Here is a 21169-nt window from a genome sequence, read left to right as displayed (position 1 = left end):
GTTCGATTTTCGTTGTTTCCGAATGAACGGAGTGCGGTTCGGTTTAGTGTAAAATGACTGTGAACTTCGTTCGCATTAATATACGATTGAGTGGTCGCGCTCGTGATTGAAGTAAAAAAATTTTTGTCGCGCACATTAAAATACAACCATAAATAATATTCTGTAAAATCAGTAAAAGAAAAATTTATTTGTCATTTTATTTAGTGCATTAAATTTATCGACAAATTTTATCAGTTTGTTTTCGTTTAGTAACACAAAGTAAAAGAGAGAAGACACCATTAAGTTAGTCAAATGAAATAGTAGAAAGAAATCCACGAGAGCAAAATAAAAAGAGAATAGAAAAAGCAACGCCAATTCAACACACAACCAAATTCAATTTAAATTTCGTTTAATGCGAGCATTCAATCGAAATTATTCAAGAAATCTTGTCCATCCCGTGGAATAAGAGATAAAAAAAAGCACAGAGAACAAATATGCAGAAAATGGTGTGAGAAAATTAAAAGTTATGATTTTTTGTATATGAAACATCAGCCGCAACAGAGCAACAGCGACAGCAGTTGTAGTAGCAGCGCTGAAACATAACACTGAGTTTCGTTCAAGATGGGATAAAATGGCCGCCGTCTGCAAACTAACATAATAAAAACTTGTGAACCAAACTACATCCCAATAAATTTGAGGTTTGTGTGCAATTCGTTTTTTTTCATCTTATTCTCATGATTGTTGCATATATTTGAGTTTTTTTTTTTTGGTTTTGCTTTGGTCACAGTATCAATGACATTTTATATTTATTTGTTGTTGGTACGCTGCACGATTATCACAAATATAGGCAATGCATTTAATTAATAACTTTCCTTAGTTCATGTACGCAAAGAGCAAGAGTGTGAGAATGAGAGAGAACAATAACAGAGAAGAAAAGAGAAAAGGAAAGACGAGAAAAAAATGAAAAAGAAGAAGTAGTAGTAGAAGTATAAATTTCTTGCGAGAGAAAGAGAGAAAGCGAGATACTCCCTGTTACTTTTTTTTATTTGGTTTTATTGTAGTTATCGATCGATTTGTATGTTTCGTATAATACACACTTATACAAGCGTTTTACTCTCGAGTGAAAATATACAGTTGATTCATAGAGATTTTGTAGACGGTTGATTTGATGGTGTGTCTGTGTGAAATATTGAATTCATGTGTAGTAGCGATTTATATGACGTATAGACGCGATAACCGAAGCCAAAAAATTGAAAATTCATGTTGAAAATTGCAGTGCACGAATCTTGTTGCTAATTTTTGTTGTCCTTTTCTTTCGCACTCATTCCAATGAAGGAAAAACATACATTTTTTTCTTCGTTGCCATCGTTCATCGACGAAAATGACAGCACTGTCGCTTTAAATGTGTCGCTTGCGAGTTTATTATTCACGAAGCAAATCAATTTGTCAATTTTAATTTAACATCGAAACGAAGCAAAGACTGTGACACAAAAGAATGTCTCTCGTCCCCCTAAAATTCAATAAGAACAATGGCAAATAATTTGTCTTGACATATTCTATGGTAATAGTTTGGACAACAGAGAGTGCGAGAAACGAGAGAATTAAATGAGATAGAAATGAAATTTCATGCACTTTGGGAACATTGACGAAAAAAGGGCTGACAATTCATGTACAAAAATTGGAATTTTGAATTGAGAGCACGCAAATAACGTGAAAATTTTGTAATGTATACAGAAGAGTTATGCATTACGTTACACGTATTATTCATTGTTACAACCATAAATAAAGTATTCTGCATGAATTCAATCCACAATGTAATCACTATACATTCATACTACATGCTGTGTATTGGTGTGTGAGAGAAAAACAAAAAAGAGAGAGAGAGGGAGAGGGAGAGAGAGAGTACACACCGTAAGCATAGAAAAGTTATAAAATACGTGCGCATCATTTTAAAGATATTGAAGATTCGTCTAATAAAGGATGCATGATCTAATATTTAAGCAGAAGCAACAAAGGCAATGAAGGGCAAAAAAGAGGCGGGTAGTAAGGCGACAGGGAAATTATGGCAAATGTTATATTGTATAAGGAAAATTTACACACACACATTCGAAAAGTTGGTTCAGAAACTAAGAGACAGAAAGAGAAGCAGAGAGAGAGGGAGAGGGAATCGGCGAATTTTCAAAATGTTGTTGTAAAATTATAAAAGCGGAATTCCATACCATATAGATCAAAATGGATTCCATAAATTATTTATTACTGAAGTAATGGAAAATGAGGATTCTGTATCATTTCGCGTGCTATGTACACTTTCGCCTTCGAACAGGGAAGCGTTATAATTTCATTAAGTACACGCGCCAAACCAAAAAAAAAAAATTGAGCATCGTCGTTTAATTACTTCGTTCGACCATATTCATTAAATTCATATCTCTTAATTATATGTGCGGGACGCGTACCACAAGGTGGTGGTTGAAAGAAAATGACTCTGGTGTGCTCGCGATGCGGCTTTTTTTCCTCGAAAAAAATGCCAACTTACTAAAACAAAAACCAAAACCAAGCAAAAAAAAGTTTTCCGGTGTCTGAATACACACAATATATGTATGTATATTTATAATATTCTCAGCTTCTGTGCCATAGCATCTTCTTGATCGAAAAACAAGACATTAAACATAACTTTAAAAAAACATCCATTTATGTCACATATCTTGATTCGTCCGCCTTTTATGTGTTTTTGTTTGTTTCACAGAAATCACAATCACGCGCACGCACACACACAAACGACGGCGACCGATTCAAATAGACAATTCTACTTCATCGCCGTATCAAACCAATTCAATTAAATTCAACTACAGTCAACGATAAGAAAGCACACACACACACACTGGCTCCACACCCCAAAAAAGCTAGACCGATAGTGTGTTACCAAAAAGAAAAATTAAACCGAAAACAGTGACAAATTCACGCCGAAGCAGATAGAATAAATTGATAAATTATCTGTGATGACGGAATCACCGTCCAAATGCGTGGCAATAGCGCGCGACTCTGATGCGACATCCGCTATGGTTGATCAATTATCAAATGCGATTGAGCAAATGCAATTTCGACAAAACTACACAAAATTATCGGCTGTCAAACCGAACTGGTACACTGTGCCCGGGTGTAGTAGCCGTCAAAATGGTCTGATTGAGAAATTGCGAGGCGCAGATGAGCGATTACAATCAATTATTGCTGCTGGTAAATTGCAAATCAACTGGAATCAATACAATGCCGTTCGAAATGGAATTAAGGAGATTTATGCCGAACTTTTGCGTCACGAAATGAAATTTTGCCGTCAACACAATGTTGAGCAACATTTTTGGAAGATACTTTATCATAATTTTATTGAGAGTGCACGACGTCTGGCGAACGATAAAAGTAACAATGACCATGCCATGAAAGATTCTTATCGTCAATTGTGTCTGCATTTAATTGCCGATGGCATCGAATTATTTAATGATATTTTGCGATTGCTTACGCAAACATATGGTTTCCAGTTGGACGACTATTTGGGCGTGGAGTGTGGCAAAAACTTAAAAGGTTTAAAATACATAAGTCTGGCTGTGGTATCGGCACAAAAGTGTTACATTTGCTTGGGCGATCTGTTTCGTTATCAAGCACTTGTCACCGAATCGCAAAAATTCGATGAGGCTGCCAAATGGTACAACAAGGCATATCAATTGATTCCATCAAATGGAATGCCATCCAATCAGTTGGCCATACTTGCGCTGTATAATAAACGAAAATTTGATGCAATATTCTATCATATGCGCAGTCTAAACGCATCAAATCCAATCAAATCGGCCAAAGAGAGTTTGGTCATATTATTCGATGAGCTGCGCAAAAAATATCAATCACTTAATAAAACCCAATGCCAGCCAATGGCAACCAAAAGCGAAAAGGACGCCGCGAAAAAAGTAAAAATGAAAAATTTTAAACGAGAAATATGGGTGCATCCGACCGATGGCCAATTGAATTATCGAACCGTGTTTTTGGATCAGGAGAATGAGTTACTCGACTCGGCTGATTTATATAAAAAATTCATATTTAATTTTTCCCATTTGCATGGCATTTTATTCACAAAAGTTGGCTCCGATTCACTAGAGATTTGCATGGAACAAACTCTGAAACAATTCCAAGAGCTATTGAACCACTCCACGTTAACGTCATGTATTTTCACCCTGCAAAAAATGACTCAAATGATCATTCTGAACATTTATTCTATTGAGAATAGCATGCAATTGTCTAGCTCATCACACTCACCGTTGTCGCCGTCATCGTCATCGTCGCCGTCGTCGTCGTCGACGTCGCAGCCGCAGTCTGCTTTGGTGTTTTCATTCGCATTCATCGGAATAATTTTAAATAAATTACAATGTGAAATGGATGATATGCTGGCCACGGCTGACACTGACGACACCACCTATGAGTCAAAATGCCGCATCAACGGAGAGACACATTTCAATGTTAGGCAAATAAATAAATTCAAACTTTCCGACAGCATAAATAATTCATTAGCTGCCATTTCATTGTGGTGCAACTGGTTGAAATTCAATTGGAGCGCATGGACATCGGACGCAGTACTTGTCGCCGTGCATAAATTCAACGAAGCGTACGGTATACGAATATGGGATGATTTTGCTCGAATCACAATGGCGTTAGATAAATTCAATTTTGAAATTGATGATCAATTATTGGTGGTCGGTGAGCCGATCCAACAGCAACAGCAACAGCCAAACAACAATGAATCGTACAAAAGAATTCGATTAACTGAAGATATGATAACACTTGGCATGCCTTCCGTCATTCGCAATGATTTTGTATACCGTAGAAGCGACATCGACGAACGATGCGCCTTCACAATTTTGCGGTGGAAGAATATTTATGACTTTTGTACAACGGAGCTAATGAAAGAAGGGTGCACGTTTTTATGTCGTCTCGATTTTGGTGAAGTGGTTGTTGCACAATTGTTTAGCACAACCGATGACACTGGTACATATAACAACACCAACGGTTTATCGGAAGATGAAAAAGAAATAATTGAAAAACCATTTGGTAACGATAACAATAGCATAATACAATCGGATCGCGAAACACAAAATGCAAAACATTCAATGGAGAACCAATCGACAGATGAACATCAATCAAATGCCTCATTCGATGAAATTCAAAGACTGTTACAACGAAAAAATGAACTCGAACAAACCCATAAAATGCAAGAGAAACTTACTAAATTCACTCAGGATATACTGCGTCAAACGAATTCCGAAACAATTTGCTTAGAGATACGACCAAAATATTTGCTACCCGATACCAATTGTTTTATCGATTTTTTGCCAGCTATTAAACAATTAGCACAAGTTTATCCATTGTACCATGTCATCGTGCCAATTGTTGTATTGAATGAACTCGAAGGTTTGGCCAAAGGTGATGATTGCTTAAAAGTCTATGGTACACCAACAAAAACATCATTGAACGCACACAAAGCGTTAGTTTTTTTAAAAGCATCCGGTTCAAATGTGAAATGCGCCACATCAAAGGGATCATTTCTCAATTCAATGGCATTCACTAAAGAAACCGATTGCATAAATGCCACCGAAAGTCCAATCGACCATATGAACAATGACGATAAAATTCTAATGACAGCCATCAATTTAACGAAACTTCATTCGAACGATGCAATTACCGCATCAAAACTTATATCCATATCGAATCTCCAACGCAAAGTTGTTCTCTTAACAAACGATCGAAATTTAAAATTGAAAGCGATTACACAAAATATACCCGTTCGTGAACTTGTTGATTTTATTAAATGGAGTGGCATTACCAAATAGAGCCCACACACTCTTGTTAAATATTATTAGTACCGTAGATAAAGAAAAAAAACTGTATATAGTTCATTTCTTTTTATATGCATACGCGACACACACACACACGTCATAATATAGGATACTAAAGAAAATTGCGTGCTCAGCTTTTGTACAGAGATTGACAAATATACTTTCATTAATGGGCTTTTATTAGATTAAATAAACATTTTTATGAGTTCAACATACAAGAAATAAAATGAATGAATGAAGCGTACCATTGACAATGCTTGACAGTGCGCATATACCGAAATTATTTACATAAATACGAATATGTATGCGGAAGATGAATAAATTGGAATGTATTTTCTTTTTTTTAAGAATTGAATTTGAAAACAAAACAATACAGAATAAAAAAAAAACGGAAACAATAAAGAAGTGAATGAAGACAAATGAAAAAAAAACCAACAGTTTTATTTAAATAGTATAAAACTTTCGTATTGCAAAAATTAACGACAACATTTGCTCTCTTTTACTCTCTCTCTAAAAATGAATTGCACTTTTACAGCTCAATTTGTCTTGATTAGTTAGAGGAAAAAAATACTTGCTCTTTGCGTCTACTTTAATCAGGACCTGGATAAAAATGTATGATTGTGTACAAAATTTGAGCTTATTGTCTGATTCAAAAAGGGGGCCAACATCCTCCATGCTCTATATGGTTTTTTTATTTCTCTCTTTTATATTAAATTTAATCACTGTACAACGGAGAGAAAACTATTGTGTTTTAATTAAAAGTTATTGCAAATGCGACTGAATTATCCTATATAATAAAATTAAAGGGGACCCCATATAAGATCGCATGCAGTGAAACACTCATTGAGACCACTGATAAAGACGCGAACAAAAAAAAAACTAACATCAACAATATTACAGAAGAACAAACCCGGGCGCACATGAATTATTTTAATATTCTGAATTGAAACATGCACGAAATATTAGTTCATTTTTTGTGTGTTGAACTGCGGATGAGTGTGTAAGTGTTGGTCCCGCGTAGCATTAGCTGGCCATATTTCAATCCTTAGTAGCATTCACAAGAGAGTCAGTGAATTATAATTTATGATAATAGAAGAATTAGTCCATTTCGCTCATTTTTTTGTACTTATAGTTCTCTACAATTTGCCTTACGCTCAATGTCTGTGTAACACACACACACACACACACACACACACACACACACACACACACACACGCAGACAGAGCGAGAGACAGTGCACATACGAGAATATATATTTGATGAAAATCACAATATATACACAAGTGAATGTGCGCGCGCTCGCGCTTCTGATTGCGCTCGGTGGCTAATCATATTAACGGAGATTTTAATTTAAAAACCAGCAGTTGGTCCTGTTTACAAATTATATATTTACGTTACTGAAACTTATGCATCATGATTTGGTAGATTGTATTGGGTTGGCAAGTTTTATTTATTTGCTGTTGTTAGTATTTTGATAATCACCAGCGTACTAAGTAATCATGTCGAATTAATATAATTGAGTTATTTGAAATTAATTTTTTTAAATAAATGAACCAATAAAAAAACCGACTGTCTGTATCAGAAACAAAACTGATTTATTAATTTTTCCGCATTTGCAGGGTTTGTCGAAGAAAAAATAAACAACTAACAAATACAAACAAAAGCGAGACAAATAAAAAGTGAAACGATTGCAGCCGAAAACGCACGAAAATACAAATTAAATTATGAATTATGGATATCCTTTGGCTGCAAAACTCTGTCAGTAGGCAATATTTAGTAAATGCTGTCACAACATTATCCGAGCAGCTAATTACAATCAATAATGTGGTAAACGATTTGGTTTCGGGTGGCATGCCCGATACAACCAATTCTCCAACAAATCATCGATGCAACGAAACTTTATATAGTAAAAAATTAATTAATTCAATTAGAGGGAATGTTGCCTGTACTCATAAACATGGTTTTAGTGCCGACACAGACAATTATCTATATCAAACGACAGAGTGTGCTCACGAGTCTTCGTTACAGTTTGAATCGCAGCCACAACAGAAAATTATGCATCATTGGCAGCAACAGCATCGTTCGCCAAAACGTGTGACAAATAGAACGATCACCAAGACGACCACAACAACGGCGGCATCAACGACGAAAACGGTGACGATAAAAAATATCAAGGCCATAGGCAATATTGTTAACTTAGATATTGAAAAATGTGGCACAATTTCTACGTACGATTGTGATTCTAATTATACTACTAATGCAACAACACCAACAAAAACTACAACTACTTTACATAGTAATTATGGAACCGAACATAATGTAAAAAACAATAATTGTAATTATAATAATACTAATAAACGGAGCACATATAACGGCAGCTCAAGAACGACATCAGATCCGACATCGTGGTCGTCATCGTCATCATCATCATCGAATACAAACTCGTGCCGCAAACCACGATGTCATTCGAATAGAATAAGTATCGATTCACCGATGGTGAATATTGCGCCGATCTCCGCAAAAACTGTGTTTCACGCACAATTCGACAAGCATGCACAAACAAACCGAAGCCAATGGTGGAAGAACTTAGTTATCGTAATTTGTTATTTATTTCTGCTTTCATCATCGTTGCGACTTTGCAGTGCAAACAAACACGAAGGTAATTTTCTATTACTTGTATTCCGGTTGTAATTTTTCTTCTTCTTCTTGGTTTAATTTTAAAGTTTTCTTCTCTTTCAATTTCATTTCCTTTGAGTTTGAATTTAAAGTTAAGAACCACAACGGGAAAATTTATGTTCTCATATCAGAAAAGCATATGATTTATGTGCGCACACACTGGTATATGCCCACTCATTCATTGCAATAGCAAACGCAAAGAAAAACACATATATTTATATGTGGTAAATGCTATGTGCATCGGAAATATGAAACCAAACGGCAATATACAGTGTGTAAACACAAGCTAATGCACTTATTCCCAAAACCCATCTAACCTCACATACCAATCGTTCTAACCCATTGGCGACAAATTCCAATAAATTTTTTAAATGCGTATTTTCTTCTTTTCGTCTCTTCCCCCTCGTTTTTGAACCCACTTCTCTTTATAGTATCGAATTGTACGTTTCCACAACGCTGGGAAGGTTCATGGTTTCTAAGTGGCAATCAACAGCCAATTTTTATAAAAGGGAACACGCTTAGTTTTCGGGGGAAATGTATGGCGTCTGACGGTGATAAATTTTTAATTGTCGACGAGTGAGTATATCAAATTTCATTTAACCACTGACAAATTTATTTCTTGATTTTACAATTTATGCCAGTTTAACATGTGGTTTATTATTTTCAAGGAAATGGTTTGTTATATTTATATCGGTTTTTTTACTTTAATGCATATCGAAAAATGTTTCATTTATTAAGTGAAACATAAAATCAAATTTTCCATCATTTCCTTGATCAATAAACAGCATGTAAAACGACAGTATGTCATGATGACATTTCTCCATCAATTAGAAAAATGTGACTTTCAACTTAGTTTGGAAAGAGCAAAAAAAACACAAAATCACATTTATTTTTGGTTTTTTGAATTTTGTTTTCTTCTTTTTTTTTCCAATTTCATGACTGGACCCAAAATCAAAATAAAATTCTATTTTATTGAAACAATACAAAACCAAAAAAACAAAAACCAAACAAAAATTCAATTATTGAATTTTTAAACGCAATGAAAATCACACGAATCTCTCGAACGAAATTTGTTTGTGATGTTGATGATGATGATGATGTAATATGGATTGCGATCGCAAATGCATGTGTGGAAGCAGTAAAGGGTGTCATCGATGTTTAGTCATCTATGAAAAGCATAAAAATGTTCTACAGTATAAAGAAAGTGAGTGTGAAGGTGACAATATGTTTATGGATCAATCAAATCCAGCGGCAATGTCAATTCAACAAATGCGTAGTACCATATTAAAAAGTGATCATAAGGGGGGAGCTCATCCCAATATAAGACTACTATCGTCATCGGATCAATATTCAAGTCGATCCAATGATGATACTAATGATAATTGTAAGCATCAACCAATCGAGTTTCTATACATATTAATTATTATTATCATTATTATTCATTTATCTTTTCTGCCAGATAATTTACTTTTCCGTTTTAATTTTTCCTTTAGTTTATTTTTCATGTATATAAATATATATTCAACAAAAAAAAACATTACAAAAAAAAAAAAAAAAGAATTCAATTTCCCCGATTCTCACGAACAATCGTTTCGCGTTGTTTCGAAAATCGTTGCGTGCGTGCGCGCCATGCTTGGCCGAACATAAATGCAGCGTTGATTATGATTTGAACAAAAACACAAATCAGAAACAAAAAAATTGCCGACATTTTCGAGACGCCGAAGCGAGCCTTCATGAGAATACATTGAAACGTTATATCGCTATGTGTGTATGTATGTACATATTTATAAATTGTAATATTATCATTTTTTGGACGGTGGAGGTGGTCACACACTGTACATAACAAATCTTTAACATTTACAAAATGACAAAAAAAACGACTACTGTACAACATCAACAATAATTTTCATTGTCTAAACAAAACAAATTGCACGATTCGCACAAACTTATTTGTCACACTTTAGTGCCTAAATAGTCATTCTAGTCCGTGAGACGAAAATGCAAAAAATTGAAATGAAACAACAAAAAAAAAAACCACAACGCAAAAATAGCAATGAATTCGATTGTCAGTGCATCTTTCAGTTGCCCATGTGTTTGCTATAAATGTAGTTTGCAAAAAAGGGGCTCGCACACAGAAACGAAACAGAGGAAGAAAAACGCAAATTAAAATGTATAATTTTTTGTTTGTTTGTTCTGTACTTGGCCTAAGTTATGCTGTCGCAAGTTATTTCTCCATAGTATTGGCCGAGTGAAAAACTATATAGTGTTTTTAACATTCTTCAAATAATTTATCACAATTGAGAAAAAATTCAACCAGATGGCAAGTGATGAATAGATAGATACAAAAGAACAAACACTAAATTCCATTCATTTCATTGTTGGCGAGTTATAAACAGAAAATGCATTGAAACTGCACTGAACGCACTGGATTCGTTTCGATAATAATCAGTCTGCTATCGCACATTCACCACAACAACAACAATGTGATATAAATATAACACTTGCTGTGAATTTTCAGTCTGTACTGTAACTGTTGTCCTCTCTTCGTTTGAATTGTATATCAAATGAATTCGTGTGATTTTGCTTGATTCATTTACTCTGTATGCGTGCCCGTGGCCGTGCGTGTTTGTGTACATGTGTCCCTGTGTGTATATGTGATATGTATGTGTATTTGTAATCGATCATAATTTGTAATAATTTAAACCGAAATTAATATTAAAATAAACCATTACAATTTCGAATGGTATTTTTTGACCAACGATGATGATGAGGATGAATAAATCGATTCTCATTCATTAAAATGGAAAAATGGTTTTTCGTTTGCGCACATATTATTTAATTGCTTTTCAAAATTGTACGCTATATCTGAAAAGTATGCAATCGCAATGTCGTAAGTTTTTGTTTGATTTGTTTCCATTTTTATTTTTGTTTATTGTTGTTTGTTATTGTTGTCTCTGGCTATTTTTGATTCTCTCGATAGAAAATTTATGATAATTATTCAAAAATACACACAATTTTAATGAAATGTGTATGTGAACACGAATACATCCCTCAGATACATCGATGTTTTTATGAAGAAAAAAAAATTACGTTGCGCTTTAAATGTTAGGAGATCAGGAATTCCGTCTTTTCTTTTATAGATTTTTTTCGTGTGCGTGTGTGTATAGTGATTTTAAATGTTTGCATTTTTCAGCGAATTCTTGCCCCCGACCGATGACAACAACAACATTAATCATGAACGAAAAAAAATCCAGACAATATTCTCAAATGTACATTAATGTTGATTTTGACAAAGTGTGTTTTAATTCAAAAGTGACACATCGATGAGATCATATTCGTGTTTCGTAGAAAGAAGCGATAAGAAATTTTAATTTAAATAAACCGTTTAATCTTCCAAAATTATCTAAGCGAACAATTTCAAATCCAAAAAATGATAAACGATAAATAATATATATTCACCAGCTGCAGAGAATGAAAATACTGTGGCAAAAATTATTTGATTTGATTATATATTTTTTCGTTGTTGTTGCTTGGTTCGTTCGTGGTATCCACAAGTTCTGCTATCAGCCTAAATTACTCAACAAATTGAATGTAGATATATTGCTTGACTATATCAAAATGAATTCAATGAATCATTATTGTTTGTTTTATTATTTATACGTTTTCTGCTTACTGTTTTGCTTTCATTTGCCAGAAAGTCCAATGTGTGTATGTCTTTTGCATTTTGTTTTTTATTTTCAACGGTGTGCCTAGGTTATGCATTTATTCACTTTGAATAAACATTTGAATTTTGTGCAAATGTACACGCGTCTCTGGTATCAATGAAGACATTTAGACTAAACAAAAATTGCAAATGTTATCTCTTTTTTCTGTGGACAAAATACAACAAGCTAGAATGTATACAAAACAAAAAAAGAAAAGAAAGTTTTTTTTGTTTAATATAAAATGCAGGAAGGTGGAATAAATCAACAAAATATAAAAATCACCGATTAAATGTCATGAATTGCATTGAATAAACAGAATGTTGAATGAATATATATTTTTTGTTGAAAAATTGAAAAAAACAGCCTTAATAGAACACTGCCCGTAGTAGACAAGTACGAGATGTATGAGCATGGTTGCCTGAATGATCTCTCCCACCTTATACCATCATTTCGTTTTCATGAGATAATAGCCTTTCTATTTGAATGACTTCGCGATATGATGATTGAATGCCGCCCATTCGGACATACAACTACTTTAAGTTGACCATTTCCAATTCGACTATCCTAGTTTACTTTTTATCTTTTCCATTTTTATTTCATCTTCATGCCAGTATATACATTGAATGTATTTCGTCTTTATAGTTGTTATGATTTCCATAAGCGAATACATCCTTTGACTCTTTTCTCTCAAAATGTTATTTTCCATTTTCTGTACTTCCTATTCATTAAAAATCATTCATTCATTATTTATTTTATGACATTCTAAGTTTAAATTGAACACACACACACACACACACAAATTCTGCACTGCTGTATGTTTGTGATTATACCTACCGTCCATTGTTCAATAGCCGCGGTTGTTCTGAATATATCAATTCCATTTTATATATATAAATGAACAACAAAAGTACAGGACTTTTACAATTCTATTTGGGAAACGACGGAAATTATTTATTATTTTACTTTATTTTTCGTTGTATGTGTGGGTGTGACGTTTTTTTTTATTTTCATATGGAACTTCTTCTGTTTATTTTGGTTTTTTATTTTAAATTTCAACTAGCACATATTTACTCGGGTGATATCCACCAGCGGTGAATGCATTCAGAGTGATAGTATGTGACAAGCGCAGTTTTTCATGGCTGTTATAAATATATCGAGATGGATAGAGATTGAGTGCGTGCAATATGAGTTACATACTCACATCGCCTCATCTGCATTGTGCAATGCCCAGACGTACTTAAAAATGAATGTGATGCACATATTTCAAATCGTACATCTATGCACAATCCTCTTACTTTTGTTTATGTTGAAAAAAAATTTGTTGAATTTTTTATTTTATTATTATTAGTTGTATTTCATATTTTTATTTGTCATCAGAGAGAAAGAGCGAAAGAGAGTGAGAGCGAATGATTTAAAGTGTATGTAAGTTCGAATCACATTCATCGTTGTTTTATAGCACGCTTGTTTCCTCGATCTTCTCATCATTTGAGAGACCAGAAAATCGTGGAAAATAACTAGACAGCTTGAAAGCATGAAAAATTGTGTGAACGAGAGAGAACGAAAATGATTGAAAGCAAAAATTGATTAAATTATCAAATTTGAGTGAAAATAAAACAGAAACGGTACATGTGGTTCCACTGAAATATGCTCAACTAAAAACGAAATTTGTTACAACCAATTACAAATGAATGATGATTGAAAATAGTATTTGACAAATACACATACATCATTACAACTTTCTTTGGATCAATATTTTAAAACAAATTTTAAAAAAACACACACACACACAATATATATATACATAATCTGTAATCTATATAAATGGTTCGTTCGGTTTTAAATGAAAATGAAAATGTTGGGATGGGCTGCCCGTGTTTTAGTACGCTTACAAATTTTTAGCATGTACAAAAATGTAATGAACAAAAACCATAAAAAAATTCAACTAATTTCATTTAATTTTATTTTAGCAATAAGTTTCACTATTGTCTTTTTGTTATTTGTTATTTCTTGCTGTAAATAATACCGTATTAACAACATTACATGTAAATTTGTTCACACACATTTGAGCGATGAAAACAGTCAAACGCTTAACACACTGAGATTGCGTTTGCGTTTGCGACTGAGAGAGAAAGAGAGAAAAAGATTGAAACATGTGCATTATTCCCAAAAGAATAACACAACAACAACAATTCGATCGATTAGTAGTAGCGGTTATGGCATACTTAAAATGCATACGCCGATATCGTGTTATGTAACTAATCCCTGATTCAATTGGTTTTATCGGTTATTGGAATTTGAATGATCGCTAAAACTATGGCTAATCTCCTGTGTACATATAAAAGAAAATCGAATCCGAAAAAGAGAAGCTATTTCAGAAATCTATATTTTTCAACAAATTTTACGCTAAAAAGCCAAACTGAGAGATATAAATCGTATAAGAAGAGAGAAGAAGAACAAAAAAACCAACCACATTGCTATTCGTTCAGCATCTTCCATTTGTTTAGAGGCTAATCGCTTGTTTGTGCGAAAATACGTGCTTCGAAGTTCAAACTTCCGGCTTTTAATCGAATTTTCACTTTTATATGGGATAAAATTCATCGGCCATTGCACCAATGTGGGGCGCACATAAACGCGTTCAATGCGCACTATCCCACCCCCACCGCCTTAAATTCATAGTCGTGATTACGTCGCATGGTTTTTCATCATCCGATAGAAATATATATATATATATATTATGGCAGCTTCCACCACCCCAATTATCTAATCATTTTCGTTATTATTTGTATTATGTGTATTTTCGCAAAGCAAACAACAGAACACAAATATTTACATAGAACCAACGAGCACAACAGCTATAAAAACAAGAGCGAGAGCGAGAGAGAGAGAGAGAGAGCCAGCGAAAACATTATTTGAAAATGAGAAAAGAAAAACAAAATTATTTCAATGTTTTTGTCTGCAGCTATTTTACGCTTTCCACCATTATATGTATATGCATTTTGTTTGATCTTTCTGATTTTAATTGCCGATATTTGTTTGCTTATTTCGTTTGTTCGATTTCGTTGTTTGTATTTCGTTTCGAAACTTTAACGTTAAATTTCCGTCTTTCTCCCACGCTCGATGCCATTTCAATAGAAATAATATCACCCAACCAAACAGATTCTAGATATTTTCACAACCTGCTGGTTTTTCCCTCTCTCCCTCTCTTTCCTTCAATTTGTATGTCTTCCGATTTCGTCTATTCCAAAACGTTGACGCACACATTCATGCACATTCGAACGAAAGTGCACACATACTGGTACATTCAATCTTTAAACAAGTGCAATGGTAATCACACAGGACATATTACATTACTTTGGTGTATGCAATTTGCCAGTGTGCAGTAACATATATACATGGGAAACATGTGTCTTGATAGCGTTGCGTACGAAACTTTCATTCCAACTCGTTCCCAATATTGTGTAAAACTATTCGGTGCAAAAGCAGTCTCACTGCACGAAAGAACAAACTGCCCGGATAAGTGAACCGCTGTGGCGCATGACACACAAACATCAAACAGAACTGAGAGAAAGAAGCAAAAAAGGCAGACACACACACACCAAAAAATCTTTAACGACTCGTAATGAAAGTAAACTAAAGTATAAACTTCGAGGTCTCTCTCAAACATACACACATACGCTCGTTAAGAACATTTCTTATTTGCCGAAAAATAAAATACCGAAACAATACCATTTGAAATCGTAAACGAACAACGTTGATTTTAATGCCATTGCCATGTTTGGCTGGTCGGATTTCACTCCGTTTTCTCGTTGGACACGTATGATTTTTGAAGCTATAAAATAAATGAACGGTTTCTTTTGATAGTCTTTTTTCTCTATCCCTTCCTTCCAATGGAAAATGGTTAAAAAGGAAATGGACACGTTATTTTCTCTCTCTATATCGCTTTCCTCAAGGAATAACAACGTAGTATTATTCAGTTTTCAATTCACAAAATTTACACCGCTCACTGTAAATGCCATTCACAGTCATCGAGAAACTCGTGTATTCAATATCTGTATTGCACATTTATTCCTTTCATTACAGTTTCGATACATTGAATTCAATTTTGAGAAATAATTTTGAAGCGCATTCAAGCACATGATTTTTTTATCCTTCGGAAAAATACATGCTGAAATCTGCGTGCTGCAGTCACATTTCGAAATAGTTTGTGTTTTCATTCTTCTTGCCATGTTTTTTTTATTCGCTGTTGTTGTTGTTAGCGCTGTGATTGTGTGTTGAAACCAATATATTTTCCAATATGAAATATTAACCAATGATTTATTTGCTATGAAATCAGCGCTTCCGTGTGGTTTTGCATAAATTCGTCCCGCCGTTTGATACGTTTTCCACCACGATCATTAAAACAAAATCGATAAAGCTAACGCCAAACGGATGCTGTATTTCGAGTGCAATTTCTCATCGCATTTATAACTAAGTCACGCATAACAATGAGCGCATAATGTTTTCTATTATAATTTGTGTGTGCCAGTTCTTTTTTTGTTGTTGTTGTTGTTGTCGAACTGTATTGTTGTTGGTGTTGCTATTGTGCTATGTATTCATTGCATGAGTTTTTCCTCTCTGCATTTGTTAGTTGTTATTGTTGTAAATTTTTCCTTTTTTTGGTTTTCATTTTGGTGGCTTTTTTTAATGGGAAATCATGTTAAAAACCAATGACAATTATATATTTTTTTTGTTTCTCTCTCCCTTTTTTTCGATTCGGTTTTGATAATTCATTAGATTATTGCAAGGGCCGTGAAACACTACAAAATTTATGTGAACAAATTGCTGGCGATGCACTGCTATACAGTCTATTCAAGGAAAATGCTGAACCAGTGAAATGTCCCCTAATAGGTACTTCAAATAAACAAACAAAAAAAATAATACATTGATTGAATTGCATGAATAGAAAGAGAGTGAAATTGGAAATTGAAAAGTGATTCTTTTCTTATCTATCCCACGCTCGCTCTCTCTTTCTCTCTTTTTCCAAAAAACCATTATATTGATGCTATTGTGTGTTTGCTTCTGCGCCGTGTCATTTCAATTAAATCTATTAGGACCGTTTACATTTACATACAATCGAGGGCATGGCGAATGTAGAAATCCTGTATCGAATATTGAAAGTTGCACTGAAGACAGCAGGCTTTTGTTAAATCTTCAAGCTTGCCCGGATGTTGCTGGCACAGAGAGTACAGGTTAGTTAGTTAATGTTTTCGATCGAATTTATGCAACAAAAAAATGCATTTCGAAAATGCATGTTTTTGTGATGGTTGCGGTGTGTGTACAATTGACCATTCTAGCACACAAAAAAAACGAATCTCATCCCCGAGATAAAACTTGTCGAAAGTTGAAAAAAAAATCATGCAAATTTTATGTTCGCTCTACTTTCAGTTGAAGAGCTGACTTGCTTGGCTACGTGGAAAGATGGCAACTCCAGGTATCTGGTCGGTTTGGTTTCTCACCTGCATGCTGTATCGAACGAAGAACGTTATCGATGTTTTGTTTATGAGAAAATTTTATCAAGTGGTAAATTGCTATACGGTTTTTTTTGCGAAAAACACATCTAATTCTACTCACATTTTCTTGCAAACAGATGAGTCAACAAAAGATGCTGAATATAAACTGGCTCAATCAGGCGATGCCACTTGTAATGGTCTTGACAGTGCTGAGGTACTTTAATTTTTTAAATTTAATTATTATCATATTTTTCTTTTTTTCTGTTTGTTTTGAGTGCTCATTAAAATATCATTTTGAATAAAAACTAGGTCGGCTCTCGAATAATGACACTTCGACGATCGCCGTCAACCGAACGATGTCGTTTTCCAGCTTGGTTCAAAGGTCCAAAGCACTGGCACGCACTGGCTGGCAACAATCAATACGTGTACCATCAAAGGTGAGCTATTTTTTTATTCATTTTCCGAAAACACATCGAAGTATATACACTTGAACAATGATGATAACCAACATTATATTGATCAATTTTTAGTGATGGATCTATGCACATATTAAAGCCAAACGGTCACATGGAAACGAGAGCGTTCTGTGAACAAATCAACAAGAATGCACTCACTGAAACTCAAGTGATTGTTCACCAAACAACTGGATGGTAAGCAAAACAACTAATTTATGCACACTTAAAAGTAAAACTGACAATTTGACATAGACGAGAAAAATAGTGTACAAATGACTCTATCGTCAAAAATGTTCGGAACATTTTTCTATGAATAGCAATATTTGAAGTGGATGCAATAAAAGAAATTTGTTTTTTTTTTTTTTTTTTTTTTTTAAATATACATAAAATTGCAGTAAATCTGGCTATATGTGCATGGTATTCTATCGACGTGATACGCACATTGCCGAAATACAAATGGGAATGCCTGCGGTTCGATTGGAAGATGCATGTACTGTTGACAATTTTGATGTGATGAAATTGCCCTATGTTACTCTTGTTGGTGAGTTGAGATTTGTTTCTGTGCGCATCAATGGCATTTTGTTCACATCATTTTTTTCTTGTTCGTTTTCTCTTCGTCAATTTAGCGGCAACGGTTGATCCACAAGAATGTCCATTGAATGGTTTGTATAGTGTGCGCGGTGCAATCGGACCTCCGTTCATTTCATCGCGTCACAAAAGAAATCATAACAAAGGCCATCATCACCATCATGAAGCACAATACAAACGGTATGTTGTTGTGTTTTTTTTATTCCATTACTTCAGCAGTTTGTTTGATTTTCTTTAGAAAAATTCACAATAAATGACATTTATTTGCATCTCTATACAGATATACGGCATTGAGCTTCCGTAATCCAGAAGAGTTTTCAAATCTTGATTGGCAAATGCGATCACGCGTTGCTCCACTACGAAATCGTCGTGAAGTTCATTCGAAACGTTTATCGAATGGTAGCGTAATCGAAACGTCAAATAATGATACAACCCAGAGAATTATCTTGCCAACAAATGATACATTGAATAAACAACAAAATAGTACCGATATCGATATGCAAAGATCCAAACGCGAAACACCCGAATGTGTAATCAATTATAATTCGGCGAGGCAATTGTTTATCGGTTGTTCGCAATCAAATGTGGTCGAAGTGAAACCACATTGTAGCGACGACGGTGACGAAGGTAATTTTTCCATAAATCGAATAATTGAATAATCAATTCCCTTTCGTCTTTCGTTTAAACTAATATTTGTCATTCATGTCATTTTCGTAATCTAGTATACAATTGCCAAGGTTCGTGGACTGAAAATACAACAACATTTATAGTAGCAACGCATTCGGGTTCTCAGCATGCCGTTTGCATTAGTTATCAATCAATTGACACGATAAATGTTCGACTATACGTAGGTGATTCGTGCTATCGTTCGATTCCATTGCAAACATCCGATCATCATTTAGCAGCTAATCTCACTGTAATTGGTAAGTCTTAAACAAAGGAATTTGCCGATTTATTTTTATATCGTATTGTATAACCAAGCAGCAAATATTAATTTTTTTTTCAATTTCGTTTTCGCAGGAAAATGTACTGACGTTAGTTCGGCATCAGCAACGGTTATTAACTGGAATGTTTTGCACATAACATTACTCTTCACAATAATTGCACTCATCAGATGTAGATGATTTAATTGAAACTAAACCAAAAATTTTTGAAGAATCGATACAAAACAAGAAGAAAAACACATTCATTTAGTCAGTATAATAAATATCATCGATATCATGAAGTAAAAGAATTTCGAAAAAAATGAAACATCATAACAAGCCAACTGAAAAAAAAAACAAAAACAAAATATTTCTCGAAGAAAAACAAATATATAATACGATTGTGCATTTCTGTTGAAAACAGAAAATAAAACAAAAACAAATCGAAAGCATTTTGCGATATTATTTAATGGCGAACAATACGAACAACAAAAACTAAGAAAATGTGCATACTCATCATTAAGTATAAGAAGAAATAAAAATGAAAGACAGAAAGACAGAAGAAATCTCATTCCAGTGATTTAACGACACGACAATGTTTGAAGACGAACAATTGCATTTCACAGCAACGTAGATTTTGAAAAACCATTACAAATAAACGAATTTGTGTTATGTATGCATATGGTTTGGATTGGAAACAAACATAGACACAACACACTCACTCATACCTACAACACAAACAGAATGTATTCGATAAAGATTTTAACTTTGAAATCTGAACAGATTATATTATAATGAATATAACAAAAAAAAGACATGGATACTTTGTATCCGGGACTCATGCCGTTTCATTCGGAGCCGCATGAGTCTTGCTGAGAAATGTGCAGACATTCATTTTTGCATACATTTCTGTTGTCGCATTGAGCAGCATAGATATAACAGCATGCGGCCACACAACACTCACCCTATATCGCCAAAATATATCGTTGCCACAGACTATTATATCTATGCACATACCATGGATGTATTTATGCAAAAATGAATTGCTGGACGTGTGTGTGTATGTATGCAATCGAATAATTCTCTTAAATTCTTTAATAAAATTCCACCCACGAGCTCACACACACACACAGCAACCGCACAAAGATCTTTGCATATGTCGATCGATTTCCTCTTTTGAAAATTATTGTGATTCGTGCATGTAAATAGAATTGAATCAGTTGAGATATGAATGTCACCGAGAGTGGAAATAAAATATCAACTGACGGTTTTTTTTAATTTGAAAAGACACGTATTCGTTGATAGAATTCGGCTTGTATTTATAATGTGTTGGATTTAGAAAAAAAACTCAGCAAGCTAATCTTAATATGATCTTGATGTTCTTAACTGGTTGTCACTTTACACATGAATAAAATGAAACCAGTTTGTTCGCGCCTTTTTATTAAATTATTTTTTCAACTGATTTTTTTTAATTTGTCAAATAT

General features: G+C 34.0%; 1 protein-coding gene across 3 annotated transcripts; it reads left to right on the top strand.

Moving 5' to 3' along the window:
• LOC116347051 (telomerase-binding protein EST1A) lies at nucleotides 1-20048 on the top strand. 3 transcript variants are annotated; one of them, XM_031777449.1, is made up of 15 exons: nucleotides 14-677; nucleotides 7470-8509; nucleotides 8958-9102; nucleotides 9666-9730; nucleotides 17004-17117; nucleotides 17321-17458; nucleotides 17655-17789; nucleotides 17857-17933; nucleotides 18029-18156; nucleotides 18250-18369; nucleotides 18570-18715; nucleotides 18801-18942; nucleotides 19043-19389; nucleotides 19485-19685; nucleotides 19783-20048. In XM_031777449.1, the coding sequence occupies exons 2-15, from the start codon at nucleotides 7582-7584 to the stop codon at nucleotides 19884-19886; spliced, it is 2790 nt and encodes a 929-aa protein (XP_031633309.1). In that variant the 5' UTR covers nucleotides 14-677; nucleotides 7470-7581; the 3' UTR covers nucleotides 19887-20048. The 3 variants fall into 3 exon arrangements, with proteins under 3 accessions (XP_031633308.1, XP_031633309.1, XP_031633307.1); XM_031777447.1 differs by having other exon boundaries at nucleotides 15-677; nucleotides 9666-9910; XM_031777448.1 differs by lacking the exons at nucleotides 7470-8509; nucleotides 8958-9102; nucleotides 9666-9730; ... (9 more) ...; nucleotides 19485-19685; nucleotides 19783-20048 and adding an exon at nucleotides 2723-6260 and having other exon boundaries at nucleotides 1-677.
• The last annotated feature ends 1121 nt before the right edge of the window (nucleotides 20049-21169 follow it).

Source organism: Contarinia nasturtii, unplaced genomic scaffold (genome assembly GCF_009176525.2).
Source record: "Contarinia nasturtii isolate CC-2019 unplaced genomic scaffold, AAFC_CNas_1.1 Cnas_scaffold_1699, whole genome shotgun sequence".
NCBI classification, from domain to species: domain Eukaryota; kingdom Metazoa; phylum Arthropoda; class Insecta; order Diptera; family Cecidomyiidae; genus Contarinia; species Contarinia nasturtii.
This window is presented reverse-complemented; position numbering and strand designations above follow the sequence as displayed.

Bases quoted from the DNA above. Each gene is read 5' to 3' on its own strand.
- LOC116347051 (XM_031777447.1), top strand. From the start codon at position 7,582: ATGGATATCCTTTGGCTGCAAAACTCTGTCAGTAGGCAATATTTAGTA. The intron at 17,790-17,856 runs GTAAATTGCTAT...TCTTGCAAACAG, and splicing joins TGAGAAAATTTTATCAAGTG to ATGAGTCAACAAAAGATGCT. The intron at 18,716-18,800 runs GTGAGTTGAGAT...TCGTCAATTTAG, and splicing joins GCCCTATGTTACTCTTGTTG to CGGCAACGGTTGATCCACAA.